This window comes from Odocoileus virginianus, chromosome 5 (assembly GCF_023699985.2).
Source record: "Odocoileus virginianus isolate 20LAN1187 ecotype Illinois chromosome 5, Ovbor_1.2, whole genome shotgun sequence".
NCBI lineage: Eukaryota > Metazoa > Chordata > Mammalia > Artiodactyla > Cervidae > Odocoileus > Odocoileus virginianus.
Window position 1 is genome coordinate 65,815,293 of NC_069678.1, and position 14,174 is coordinate 65,829,466.

General features: G+C 42.4%; 1 protein-coding gene across 5 annotated transcripts in view; it reads right to left on the reverse strand.

Annotated features, from left to right (window-relative positions):
• NFIA (nuclear factor I A) overlaps positions 1 to 14,174 on the reverse strand; it is a 395,870-nt gene that overhangs the window by 381,105 nt on the left and 591 nt on the right. For 4 of the 5 annotated variants that reach the window (XM_070468074.1, XM_070468072.1, XM_020891549.2 and 1 more), the window contains exons 1-2: positions 9,429 to 9,548; positions 3,491 to 4,022 (exon numbers count right to left, since the gene is read on the reverse strand). In XM_070468074.1, the coding sequence (XP_070324175.1) occupies positions 3,491 to 4,022; positions 9,429 to 9,455 (559 nt within the window). In that variant the 5' untranslated portion in view covers positions 9,456 to 9,548. Of the gene's footprint in view, positions 1 to 3,490; positions 4,023 to 9,428; positions 9,549 to 14,174 lie in introns of those variants that run through there. The other variant, XM_070468073.1, reaches the window with a different exon arrangement.

Genomic DNA, 14,174 nt, shown 5'->3' on the forward strand with positions numbered 1-14,174 from the left:
AGCCACTCAAAACTTAGCAAAGGCCTTTGCTGAATTAAACATAATTCTATTTGTTTAACTTTAGTTTTTAAACATCTCCACAGCTGCCTCAGCTTTCATTCTATCCCCCAGCAGGTAATAACTATAAAAAGTAAATTGTGACACTGTCATTTTATGGCCTAGATACAGCAACCTATCTCTATATAAGAGATGAGTCCTTAAAAAATCTAACCCCTTACAAAATTTAACTAACTCAACTGAGGATCTTTCTAGAATCTGATTACATTACCAGAAGTTATACAGAAGCAGTTTAAGAAAAAAAAAAAAACTCTCCAGAAAGTTCTCGGTTGAGTGCCTACTAATGAACAAAGGTTAACTTTATCTAAAAGGTCAAATGCCTGGTGGCTAAGGTTATGACCTTAACAACTTAAATTGTGACCTTGCCACGTGCCGGGTATATTGTAGATTCTGATACAGATCATCTGGTAAAGACTAGTCATAAATTAGCTTTACTGTTACACGCCCACAAAGAAAGCCATTTGTCACCATACCATAACATCTCCAAGTTGTCATGAGATACACGGCAAGGACGACTCAAGAAGAGACCAAATTCTGGGCATAAAATGGTTTTACTCTTTTGTACTTTTAACGAGATGAAATTCTCAGGCTTCTGGAATCACTCCGATTACATTACACTTGTTACTGTGTATCCGCCACAAAATTCACAGTTCTAATGCCCCTTGATATAGAGGGGGAAAAAAAGGAATGCAGCTTATGTATTGTATTTTGCGTCTCAATAACTTAAAAAAATCATCTCCTACACTTTTAAAAAACAACTGATTCTGCATTAGCTTCCAGTATTTACATGTGTGTTCTAAGATTTCAACTTCCTTCCAAAGAATAGGCCAAAGCATGAAGCAATAATTATTGTATGCATTTTTAGAAGGGGGAAAAAAAAAAAAGATCTTGTGGTAATCAAAGAGGGAAATGGCATTTGGGGAGAAAAAAAAAAATACATTTAAAAGAAAGGAGGGGGGGAGACTATAGGTGAAAAGGCCACAATGGTTTTGGCATGTTTCTTGAAGCACGTTTCAGAGTCTCTGCCTCCTGCCAATACTGGCAAGTTCTCAAAACTTTTAAGGAGGTAAAAACATTGTTTAGTGTTTACAAATCTTCAGTATTATAACAGATGCTTGTCAAATCAGTTGTATGCGAGTTGACCGATCTACCTCCTATTTGTACTGGCAGCTTCCCTTCCACAAATAACAGGCCTTTAAATCTCTGAAATCAAATTGGAGATATTTTCAGACAAAAGGCCGTGAGCATCCCTCGGACCCTTGCCGGTGCGCGCAGAGGCGCCGCGGCTGCGCAGAGAGAGCCAATGGCCTGCGCTTGGCCGGCATTCAGGCGACCGAGGGATTCTGGGAGGCGCAGGGAAACCGAACCGAAAGGTAGTCTGATCCACGGTGCTGGCAATAAATCTTTCATTAGCAATAAGGATGCTCACTCTTCCTAAGCAACCTTCTACCTGCCATTTTACCAACATCAACCTTCCAGTCCTTGAAACCGCCAGCAACTGTGTTGGCTCAAGGATCTGGAGCCATAAAGCGGGCAAACCCCGTCAACAGTGAAAGAGAATCCAACGTGAAACGGCGAGAGCGAGAAGGGCTGCATCTCTGTGCATCTAAAGGAAACGTTTACACGTAAAACCTAGAAGGGACGCTGCTCACACCAATAAGCGCAGAACAGGTATTCCGTTGTGATGTTACCTTGGAAGGAAGCACACACCGTGATGGGCATCACTCGATAGCACCTGCAATTTCCTAAGTTGGTCCGTTAGAGCATTTATTATCATTTATAAGTTATTTACTTCTCCAAATATAGGAGATTAAACACACAATTTTTGAAGAGTGTGCTCCCAAAGCACCTCTAATAGCCACACCTTTTTTGCACCTTGCCCTAGCAGAATCTCTACATATATATATAAATAAAAATTTTTAACTCTGCTTTTTCAATAGACAAAGTAACAACAATAGAGTTAACCGAGAGTTAATAAAGGGCCACTTGCTCCTGTTTAGAGGTCATTTGAGAGATGTTGCCTTTTCGTTTTTGCTACCCATAACTGGCTAAAGCAACAGGCGCCTCTTATAATTAAGTATACATTTTCAAAAACCCAAATATTTGAAACACTTACAGATCACATCCTCTAAAATACTCATCTATCCCCTGCCAACAGAATGCAAATGATGATGTGACATGCTTGCAAAGTAAATTTCTCCAGTTTCTTATGTAAGGACAGATGGATAACAAAAGTTCTCTTTCTAAAACATATATTGAGAAAAATAATAGAGAATAGGCTATCAGATGACTTCTTTAAAAAATTGCTCGCATTTTTAGAATTAAAAATGTTTTGCAAAACAATGGAGTGTTCCCTTTTACAGGTATCATCTTCTCTGCCCTTTGGGAAAAAATACATACATACATGCACCCCAAAACAACCTACTGGAAGGATTCCACAACCTTCGTTCTTCCATCTGGCTCAAGTAACTGCCATGAAGGTAATCTAGCAAGACCGATATGTACATATAAAAAGTCAACAAGTTTCACAAGACCTGAGCTTTCACATTAACACAATGAGCCTTTTGTCTAAAGACAAGAGGAACGAAGTAAAAATGCATTATTTTATCCAGTCCTCAATAGTTTGATCCCGAATGCTACTCTACCTGCTGTAATAGACACAGGAAAAGCATGTCTTGAAAACAGCATTGGAACAATAATGTTATTATGAATCAAAGCAACTCACTAAATCAATTTTCAATATCGATTTCTCAATTTGTTCATGCACTACACAGGTTTGGTTACTTTTAAGATTAACCTTTCCATCAATTGCTTAAAGAGTTGGATTGTTTTTTTTTCCCTTAGTGATCTTAAACAACACCAAGTATTCCTAATACAAAGTTAGTAAGTTTGTGTTAGTGTGATTCTTTTTTCTTCATAAATAATCAGCAATTTGATAGCAATCTTACCTCCAACCTCTTCTTAATTAGAAGGGGGCTCAAGAGGCTCCAGAAGGTTAAAAACACTCCCAGAAGAAAAGCAACTAAAAATATTGCCTCACTATCAAACTAAATGCTTTTTAACTAGATCATCTGCCAGTTAAAATAGACTCTTTCTTACAAGAGTTTTTGAGGTTTCTTGCACCCCCTCATCAAAAAAACGTGATTTAAACAATATCTCATAATTGACTACCAACACCTTTGATAACACTGCTTGCCAAGAGAATTGAACTTAACAAGAATGCTCTCAAAGCTATGCTTTTCCACCTGAATGAAGGTGGAACCTCAAACTCTGCAGTTTCTGGCTACTCTGATATTGAGCTACCTTGGACACCGCGCTGTCCATATAGACGTGGCCTGCCACAGGGGGCTCAAGAATGGCCCAGCACACGCAGAGGTCATCGGGAAAGACGCACACGCGAGAAAGTGGACCGACTTCTCACCATCGCACTTACCTGCTGCATGCACAAAGTATGCCAAATATAAATCGAGTTCCTTAACAGAAACCCCTATGTGATGGGGCTGGACACAGAGCCCTGGATTAGAGCACTGCGGGGACTTTACAAGGCGCTCGCCATCAGTACTTTCGAGCGGAATACCTTTAAATAAAATCACCATAACAAGGTCCAACCTCCAGACTTTATCTGCCTGGCGGAGGCAGTCAATTCTTCGCATCTTGCCTTTCTGGTCTGGGTTGGAAAGAACACAACATGGAGGCTTTTTCCCTGTGACTGTAAGAACAAAATCCTCTCGGTACTCAGGTCGGATATCTTTCCGCAACTTGGCCAGCAGTCGAGATGCCCACTTCTGTTTGACCTCTGGTTTTTCACTTAGCAACTCATCCTTCACAGCTCTCTCTTCTTCTTTTGACATACGCTTTTCATGTTTTTTGAAGTATTTTCGTTTTCGGGCCTGCAGGTTGAACCACGTGTAGGCGAAGGCTCGGACGTGGGGCAGAAGTGCTTCGATGAAAGGATGAAATTCATCCTGGGAAAATGAATCAAGACAAAAATATAACTAAAATGAAAACAAAAGGAAACAACATTTCTTTAGATGCTCACCTTTAAAATATGTATATATAATCCTTATTTTACTTGAAATTTGATTCAAGCATTACCAAAATCATACATGGGATTGCTATGGGAAGTCGGGGGGCGGGGGGGGGAATACTATCAGTATCGTGTCTCACAATCTCAAAGAAAAAAACTGTTAAAAAGTAAAAAATGGTTTGTTATGTTCACGGAATTGTACCAGGTTCTATTGTCGGGCCTACATCCCAAAGCCTTTAGACAGCCAGTGAAGTTTATCGAAATGCTTCTAACAACATATAATCTTAACCCTATTTCAAGGAAGGCATATCTAATTTTGCTCCAGCCTTGACCTCACTGCTTGTAGAGCAGCCAGGGCTCCGCAGCCAGATTGGCAAATCCTAAACATTTAGATGCCAGTCAGTGTTTATGGAAGTCTAGGAGCAAAAATCATCTCCACGCTCAATGGAAACAAAGACTTTCCCTCTAAAAGTAGTGCATATAGACTCTGATCTGCTTCTTAGTCATTTTTGTAACATTTTAATTCCTTTTTAAGTATTACAGTTACATACCATTTTTTTTTACTCAAAAACTTAGAAAAATTTGGCAGGTCCATATATAAAAGAAGAAATGGATTTTATATTTGTCGGACTAGAATAAAAGATCTATGTCCAAGACATAATTGCTGATATTATGGAAATGAAACAAAAAGGGAAAAAGGGGGTAAAAAAAAACAAAAGCGTTCAAGCCAGATAGTAAACAGAATGTGTCACTGTGACAACACGGTTGCAACTAAATACATTCAATTTACTGATGTGATTGTGAAATACCTTCAGTAATAATCACCCCTAAAAAACAGAGTACTTATTTAAATTTTGAAAATAGTATTTCAGGTTTTTTGTTCTCATAGAGAAACAGAAAACCTGGTATATTCAATGCTTATGAGACTACAGGAAAACCCTCATGCTTGCCTCTTAAAATTCAAGTAATTTGAAAATAAAATTGAATCTAAAACATTTAAAATGTTCTTACTCTTTTACTGAAAATACTCGATTCTTTTACTTGATATTTTCTTAGGAAACAGAAATATAAAATTAAAGGAAAATTAAACAGTAACCTCCACAAAGCTTTCTGAGTACATCTAACTTTTGATTAACCAACCCACACTAATCTTACATAACTTCTCTCCACTGCACAACCCCCACCAAAAGATAAATTATTTACTTTCAAATAAATGAGGATAAGGAAGCTAAAGAGATATTTGATGATTTTTTAAAGGGTGGAGGACAAATATAAAATGCATTATTTAAGTTTGTAATATCCATCTAAATATATACTTTGGAGGCACAAGTAACTATAATGTCCAAAATATTAATACTATCAAACCAATTATTAATTTTTAAATGTTAAAATATAAATTGAGTGCTTAAAATTGGTGAATATTTTAACAAAATCAAGCCTGTTAAAATATTATAAATTACAGTCAATCATTTAAACACTACATATGGCTGCTTTTTACGTAAGTTTATATTAATACACAATAAATCATTTCAATAATCGACATTTAATTTTTTTCCTCTCTCAACAAATTTCAGGCTTTGTATTTCAAGTTTAGGTTTGAAAACTGCTCTTTTTCAATAAAAGAATCCAAAAGCGAAGAAGTCAGCCTTTATAATGCATGTACATTCTTTAAGTAGAGAGAAAACAGAGAAAAATTCAAGAATTATATTATTCTTTCCTATACACCATTTGCACTTTAAAATTTCTGGTGTTTGGGTATCTTTCCTACTACTATAGTTTGAAAGAAAGAAATGGGGTGGGGGGGGCGTATTTTTCAAGTTACAGTTTATCTATTAAGGTATACACCAAACCGCAAAGCATTTAAACATTACTAAATTCTGAGTTCATCCTTGAAATGCTCTAAAATACATAAATTTATGGTTTGAAACAGTCCTTCACATTGACTGACTTTTTTATATACACAGGACATGCGGGGGACCAAGGCTCTCTGGAATTATGCAAAGAAAGCCCGGAGTCTACCTTAACTACAAAGTGAGCTTTCACCAAAAGGAGGATTTCATTTTAAAGTCTCAGCCCCATTTTAAAATGCAAAGAATAACTTAGCTCCAAACATTCATATTTATGTCCAAACCTAGTCTTATTAAAGCACTTTAATAATGATAAACATTTAAAATAAATCTTCTAATGCTACATTTAAGTGTTCAAAGATACCCCAATATGCTTCTCAGAGAACTGCGAACTGCGTTCATTCGTGTTCAAAAAGATTTTGTTTACCTGCCAAGCAAATGCCCACATATCTCATCATAAAAATCCTTAAATGAGGTCAACTATGTCAACTAATCATTAAGAATAATCTAAGTCCCAATTTTGCATCAAAAGTATTTACAAGTTATTATTCCCCAAAGGTTTTAAGAATGTGCCAATAAAAGTGCACAATATTTTGTATTTTGTATGACTCAGTCACATGCACAATGAAAGTGCTTTCTCAACGCACAATTAGAAATATTCCAGAATATCAAAACTAAAGGCTATCATTCACTTGTAGGAAATGTCCAGGCATAGCATAAATTAGTTTTTAAAGAAAAAAACAGTATGCCCTTATAAATCATGTTGTTGCACATATCGCTATAAGCTGTGGAATATTTCAAAATAGTCAAGAGAAAACAAAAAGAATATTTTACGGATGTACTCGGTGAGAAAGTTACAGGCCAGCAATAAAAACAAACCTGAAAACCTGTTTCAAAAGCGACAGGACTTTGAATCAGCATCTTCAATGTTCATCTGTTTGCAAGTAAGCCAAGTTTCAGAACCACAGAATGCTGATATTTCTGGAACTACTTCTTTGAAAGATTCACCTATAATTTCTACTGTTATCATTCTATGACCAGGTACATGATTTGGTTAAGATGTGCCCACTTGGATTAAAATATGATGTTTGGCATTTTCTTAACAAAGCTTTTAAAAATTGGATTCACGCATATGGAGTCTATTCTTTCATTTAGAGTCTTTTTATCACTATGCTTTACTGGACTTTCTTTAATGACCAATAAACTACTTTTTTGTTTTTAAAACTGGCTCTAAAGCTTTATAAATATTCTGGCAAGTTAAATACATTGTGAATCAATTTTTTAAAAGAAGAATTCATAAAATATATGACCCTCATTCACTATTTAGTGTACATTTTCTTTACAGACTGTTACACTAAGTAAGCATTTCTCTTAGTGGTATTTCCAGAAGAAGGCCTACTGAATGTATCCATCACAGGGCCAAATAGGTTTAAAAAAAAAAAAAAAAAAACTTTCTTAATGTGATAATGGCTCATGAGCTGTGAGAATCCTTTAACTTCGTTAAATACCTGACTATGCCCTGGGCCTATATGCATACACTGGTATCCTCATATATGCACCATGCCAAAATATAAATTTATCTATTGAGAGCTCACTAGAGAAGTCGCTAATGTGTCTGCTAAGGTCCTTCCTCACTACAGCAGCACCACTGGTATTATCTACCAGTTCTATGTGTTGCAAACTTTTGCCAGCTAGAACTTCAGCCTTTGAATCTCAGCATTTTCACTGTAGTCATAACTCATTCAAATTATCTTACACTTTGCATCTTATCCATATGCAATTGTGAACCTTGCCAAAAGTGGTTGGAAAAGTTTCATTCCATACTTCCACAAGTTACTAAAATAGTAACTTTGGAAGTTTGTTAGGGAAAAATAAAAAACTTTTACAATAACTGAAAGCAACTGCTATCCATTATTAATGTTAGGCCTAAATCCCAAACAGACCATTTCAACATAAAAGATATATTTAAGAGTCTTCTGAGATCAAATAGCCGGTAGATGACTGTTAGATATTGCAATAAGGAGGGATGTCGTGTGGGAAATCCAGAATCTACAGAGAGGAGAGAAGAAACTATGGATACTTTTTAGTCTTCCAGAAAGTATTCCGGATAAACCGTTATCTCTTGCTAAATGAAAGCAAGAAGTGGTAGCAGGTTTTTGTAGGGAGTGGTGAATAAACATTTTACATGAAGCATACAAACTTCACGTACATGATTAATGGTCAGATCACAATGTACCAAAACAGTATGAAGGCTCACAGTTTTCTTCCAAAAAAAAAAAAAAAAAGGCGCAAAATCACTTTGACTTCATGCCTTTTGGTCAAAATAAATAAATAAATAATATATTCAAAAGGGACCAGATTTGGAGCCTTGAAGTAGCAATATTTTGCCTGGGGGTGGTGCAGACAGGGGAGGGATGGAAAGGGAGGACATGGAAAGGAGAGGAGCTGGGGCGAGAGAGCCCCACGCTCCGAGTTAAGTCGGAGGGGAAAAGTTGCCCCAGTCCTGAGCGCTGAGCGGCCCGAGTCGCGTTGCCGCAGCGGGGGGAGACGCGTCCGGCCGGGCCGCCGCTCGGGCTCGCGGCTGGGAGCCCAACTCCGCCCGGCGCGCCCCGGCCCGCGGCCCGCGGCCTCGGCTGCTCGCCGTCCTGCGCAGCGTGGGCTCGTCCCGGCACGGAAACTTTCGCTCGAGAAAGCCAACGGGCGACAGGCGGCGAGGACGCAGGCTCCACCCGGCCGACGCGGGGGGACGCGCGGCCCCGCAGCCCCGCAGTCCCGCTCCGCGGATCCCCGGGGCCGGCTCGCCGCCGCCCGCCCGGGTCCGAGGGGCGCTGTCCCGGCCGGGGCCCGGGGCGCTGGCCCGCGTCCTTCCCGCGGCCGGACCCCAAAGGCTGACAAAGAATAAACAAAAGTAAGAGTTTGGGGCGGCTGCGGCGGCGCGGTCTCCGCGGGCGGGCCGCGGGCGCGGGGACCCGAGTTCTCCCGCAGCCGGGGGTGCAGCGGCCCCGAGTGTGCGGAGCGTGCGGGGGGCTCCGTCGGCGGCCCCCTCCCCGGGCGCCGCGGAACTACAGAAACCGGCCTCGCGCCTGCAGAAACGCTGAGTCCAGATTTCAGCGTGACATGGGCTGCAACCCTGCCGAAACACGTGCGGGGCGTCCGAAAACACCACCGTTCCGCAGTCAATCGCCCCGATATTAATTAACGCATTAATAAGAGGGCGCCATTAGCCATGTGCCCACACAAATGGCCGTGCAGGAGGAATGCACCCGCATGGAAACAAAGTTACTTTCTTAAAGCTGTATTTCTCCGCCCCCCCCCCCCCCAACGAGCACACGCGCGCACACATACACACACACACACAGAAACACGCGCAGATATGGGCACACCCCGGGACACATGCCCCGGGCCCTGCTAGCGCGGGGTCCCCGGCACCCCCGGCCCGGCCCCAGGTCTGCCCCCGCCATCCCGACCCCCCCCTCCGCATCCAAACAGCTGCTTACCTGGGTGAGACAGAGCGGAGAATACATCACTGCCGGGCGGTGGGGTGTGCGTGTGCGTCTGGTGTGTGCGGTTTGGAGGTGTGCGTGAGTGCGGGTGAGAAAGGAGAAAGAGGGAGAGAGGAGGAGAGAGAGAGAAGGGGGGAGAAAAAAAAAATCAAGCCTGCTTCTTGCGTTCACATTTCCAACTCGGCTCAACTGCAGCCAGCCAGCGCTATTGCCGCTCCATGAGCTGAACTTTAACCCCGCCTAGAGTTTCCCTACACTCCACTATACATGTCTACTGTACGCGGGCGTTAAAGGCATAGCGCACCCTTTCCCGCTCCCGCGCCCGCCGGCCGGGTGCCCGCGAGCTGCCCGCGCGCCCGCCTCCGCCTCCGCTCTGCACCGCACCGCACGGCCGCCGCCCGCTCGCGCCGCCGCCGGTGTGGAGGGGGGGCGTGGGGGAGGGGGCGGCTGCGGCGCCGCGCGGCCAGCCGGGTCCCGAGCCTCCGCGGCCGCTCGCGCTCGCTCCTCGCTCGCTCCCTCTCTCGCTCCCTGGCTCGCTGGCTCGCTCGGCACCCCCCTCGCCCCCCCCTCCGTCCCCGCTCAGCGCATTACTGGGTAACGCAGTGAGGAGCAGTTACAGTCTACTCCCGGGCAGCTATAGGCTGCCACAGGATGTGCTTAAGCAAACAAAACTACTTTTCCTCGTCCCCATCCCCCAACCCCCGCCGCAGACCTTCGCGGACCTCGGTGCAGGACTTGGGCAACTTTGCCAGGTTGCCCTGCACCCCTCGATTCACTGCGTGGGCACGCAGAGAACCGCGGAGAAAGCCGAGCGGGGTGGGGGGAGGGGGGCTGCAGATTTGCATGTATGCAAATTTAAAAGAATCAGACCTCCTAGGTAACTTTTTTTCCCTTCTGAAATGCGGTACGGCTCAAAGCATTGTAATCTCTCCAACGAAGCTTTTTGTGGGAATGGATCGTCGGCAGAGGTAGTTATGCACAAAATCCTACAAACTTTGTGCAGCTTCAGTCCTATGGCCTCCAGAACCGGGGACGGTGGGGGAAATTTTCACAAGGAAGATGCACCGGATTTGGGGGCTGGGGTGGGGGGGTTGTCTGGAGAAAGGGAGGCGGAGATTAACGAGCACTCTCCCTCCCAGGACTGTGAAACTAGTGGGTTTGAACACAGACGCCATAGAAAAAGTTCTATCACGTTCAGAAACAACAGTGGTTTAGCTGTGACATCTTTTTCTTTTTAGGAGGGAAAAAAAAAACGTGAAAGGGATGTCCCCTCAGGGAAGGGAGATATTCTCGTCCACAAACGCGTGCCCAGAACTGGACACAGGCCTGTCATTACCGTCCCTGTTCCCGGGACACCTCTGGAAGGGTGCCTTTTAAGAATCCCCTCTTTTTCCCTCCCCCAGGTAATAGTTCTTAAAATGGAAAAGAGCTTCCTGCAATTATTTTAGGTTTGCTAAAGTATTGTTTTGGCAGAAAAGGGGGGTGGTTTTTAGGGTTTGGCAAGTTGCCAATAAGCCTGCTTTTCCAGTTTTTTTTTTTTTTTTTAAACCTCATATTTTCTCTCTAGGCTCTCCTCACTGCTGGGAAAGGGGGGGAAAAAAGGTATACCTCCTTCCTCCAAACCTCCATGCCATCTCTTCTCATCTCCCTCACTCTAGTTTGCAGCCTTCTGTGTTTTCTAATCCTCAAAATTCCAAAAGGGAGGACGACTATATGACGATGAAAGGCTCTAGCACACAGGGGAATGTGCACCTTGGTGGAGGTTGCCCATCTAGAGAGCCTCTGAAAAGAGGAAATTCCTGTAGGAATGCCCACTCTGCATGTGTGGATGAGATGACATGTTAAGGCCACTCTCATTCACTCTTCCCCCACCCCACTCTCTTTTTTTTTAAAGTTAGGGGCAAGAAATATGCTCCTGGAGAAAAGAAAATGAAGTCCTCAAATAATTTGCATCTTTCTAACGTGATTTTATGCTTTTTCTCCAGTTACTTAATAGCCAAAATAATTCCTGGCTTCTCAGGAGACCATTTTCACACACCCCCGCTTCTAAATATCCTTGGAAATCTCTCAGGTTATTTATTAAGGGGTGAGGGGAAATAATGACTTAAAACCTTAATGAAAGAGCCCCGTTTTCCCAAACGACACAACTGCTTTTTTCCCTTGCTTCCTCTTAGATTTCAGTAGGAGAAAAACGTCCTAAAAGGCAAGCCGAGTTACAGAGACAACATTCCTGGCCACGAGAACCCTTGCTGGGATCTATAACTTCAACGCGCTCCAAGTTTCCTCGATAGAAGTTTCTGGCTGACAGTTCCAACATGTAACTGAGGCACAGTGAGAAGTTATTGTTCCGAGTGTGTACTCTTGGGAAGCTCTCTTCCAGAGAAGATTAAAATCTTTCTTTTGGTGTATTAAAAGATAGACCTCACATCTGCCACTTCCCAAAACAGCAAAGATTCTGACTTTTAATTGAATCTCAAGAAAAAGGAAAAGGGTTTTTTAAAAAAGCACTGGCACGTCGCCCTGGTTTTTGTTGTGTGTTTTTTTTTTAATGGGGAAAAGTAATTTAATGCTGATATTTCTACTTTAAAAACTTCTTTTGTTGCAGCAGTGGATGTGCCCGCGATTTCCAGCTTTCTGCGGTTAGCAATATTATCTTAAGTAACTTTTGGCGCCCTTCGTAAGACTTTTGGATATGGGACGATTGTTTGCGCCCTCTAGGCAAGGGCTGGATCCAAGTTCAGCACCAAAGCCCTTCACATCCGCTCCTGCTTTCTCTCCTATCTCCGCCAGCTCCCGCTCCCTCCCCCGCGGGAGGGGGGTGGGGTGGAGAGGCGGGGGAAACTCTACAAAGCAAGGCTCCAACTACAGCCTTTGGAAACCGGACTGAGAAAAATACAGTAGAAGAGTTACAGTTACAGAGAGGCTTCTGGTAACTTTCTCTCCAACAGGCATAAATTTAAACACACACACAAAGAAACAGATGTTCCTCAAAGGGCAGTCTGGGGGTAAAAAACATTTCCAACTCCCTCCCCTGGTCCCAAGTTACAAAAGTAAATCCTTGTCCAGAGTTCACAAAGATACTGAGACCCTTGAAAGAGAACAGGGATGAAGGATGAAGGGTGAAGGGAAGGAAGAAAGGATAGTGGAGAGAACAGTATAGAAAACACAGGTGAAGTACAGAAACTAGTTTACTGCAATCATATAAATGACCCATTGTTAGGAAGGATAAACCCCTTATTGGAAATAACCACTCCAATCATTTATTTTGCAAGTGCTAGGAGGCTGCCTTGAAATGGGATTGTCTCTGTGCAAAGGAGGCTCCTGTCATGCTCTCTGCTATCCATATTCTTCCTGGCACAGAGCCCAGCCTTGCATTTGCTGTGTTTTATTTGCAGAAATGTTACCTTGCCAGTTTTAGTGAAATCCTCTTAGATATATAAATTACGTCAATAAGGATTCACTTATATGTACATCTCGAATACCTCTCATTTTGGAGGTTACTTAATAGGAAGATCTTGTTAATATGATTTAGATTTTAATGTACAAAGCAGTGAAGATAAAATTGGGGTTCAGAAGTGACAATGCCATTTACTATAGTTCTTACCAAGACTAACTTTATTACTCACATTTCCCAAGGTTTTCCTTCTCTAGTTTTTTGACCTGAAGTCACTTGTGTGCAGATTTTTCTTATATGCATATATTCCTAAATTGAATCATGTTGCTGAGCTGAGCATCTAAGCAGATTCTTACATCAGATTTCCAGGCCAGATTTGATTAGAAGGCCTAAAGCCTTGGGAAATAGCTGGATGGGAGTTTAAGCCAAAGATGGGAAAGAGCCTCTATTATTTTCCATTCACTTCCCTACAGAATTAGGTGTCTACACTGCTCAGAGGGAAGGAAAAATGGATATATTTTAGTTAGAGGCTGCCAGTTACTGTCTCCAAGACAAGCTGCTGCCGTTGGTTTCCACAGGATTGGTGTCAAAGACCTGTTCAAGAGGCCAGACTCCAGCAGAGAGTTAGCAAGTCAGCAATCTTCCACACACACCCTCCACAGGGGTTGTTGTGGTAACAAGAAGAAATGTGCACTTGGCTAGTCTCAATATCCTATTTGCTACTGACCATATATTAAACAGAATTCAAGAAAAGTCAAGAAAAACACTCTCCCTTCTTCCTTTCAAATGTATAAAACAGCTGTCAGTCCACCTGTGAAACAGTCTCTCTCCTTTAAAACTGTTGTGTAGAGTTCCAGAAGAGAGGCTTGCCTTTTCCTTCAAAGTACCTGAAAAGCCAAAGCTTCTAAGATAAACAGAGAAAGACGTTTTGCCCTGCTAAGCATGCAATACATTACTTTCCAAAACTCACTACAACCCCATGGTTTATCAGCCACACATTTTTAAAAGTTGAACCTCATCTTCCAGAACCGTTAACAACTTCCCTGAATTTACAAATAATCATTCATGCAAAGTTAAAGATTTCTCTGACAGAATTTTTCTAACTTTTTCTAAAAGGCAATGAAGGCTTACGATTCACGCAAAACAAAACAAAAAACCCCCACGTTAATTAGGTTCTTTTTTTCTTCTAAAATTCAAAAACTCTTTCCTATTGTGCTTGCTAAATCCGGAAGAGCTTGTAGCTTTGACAGCTTGAACCACACCATCCCCTTCAGAGCCGCAGAGAACTTCAGATCTTCTCTGTCCCGCCCCCTCTGGCTACTGCGAACCATTGTACACCCTAGCTT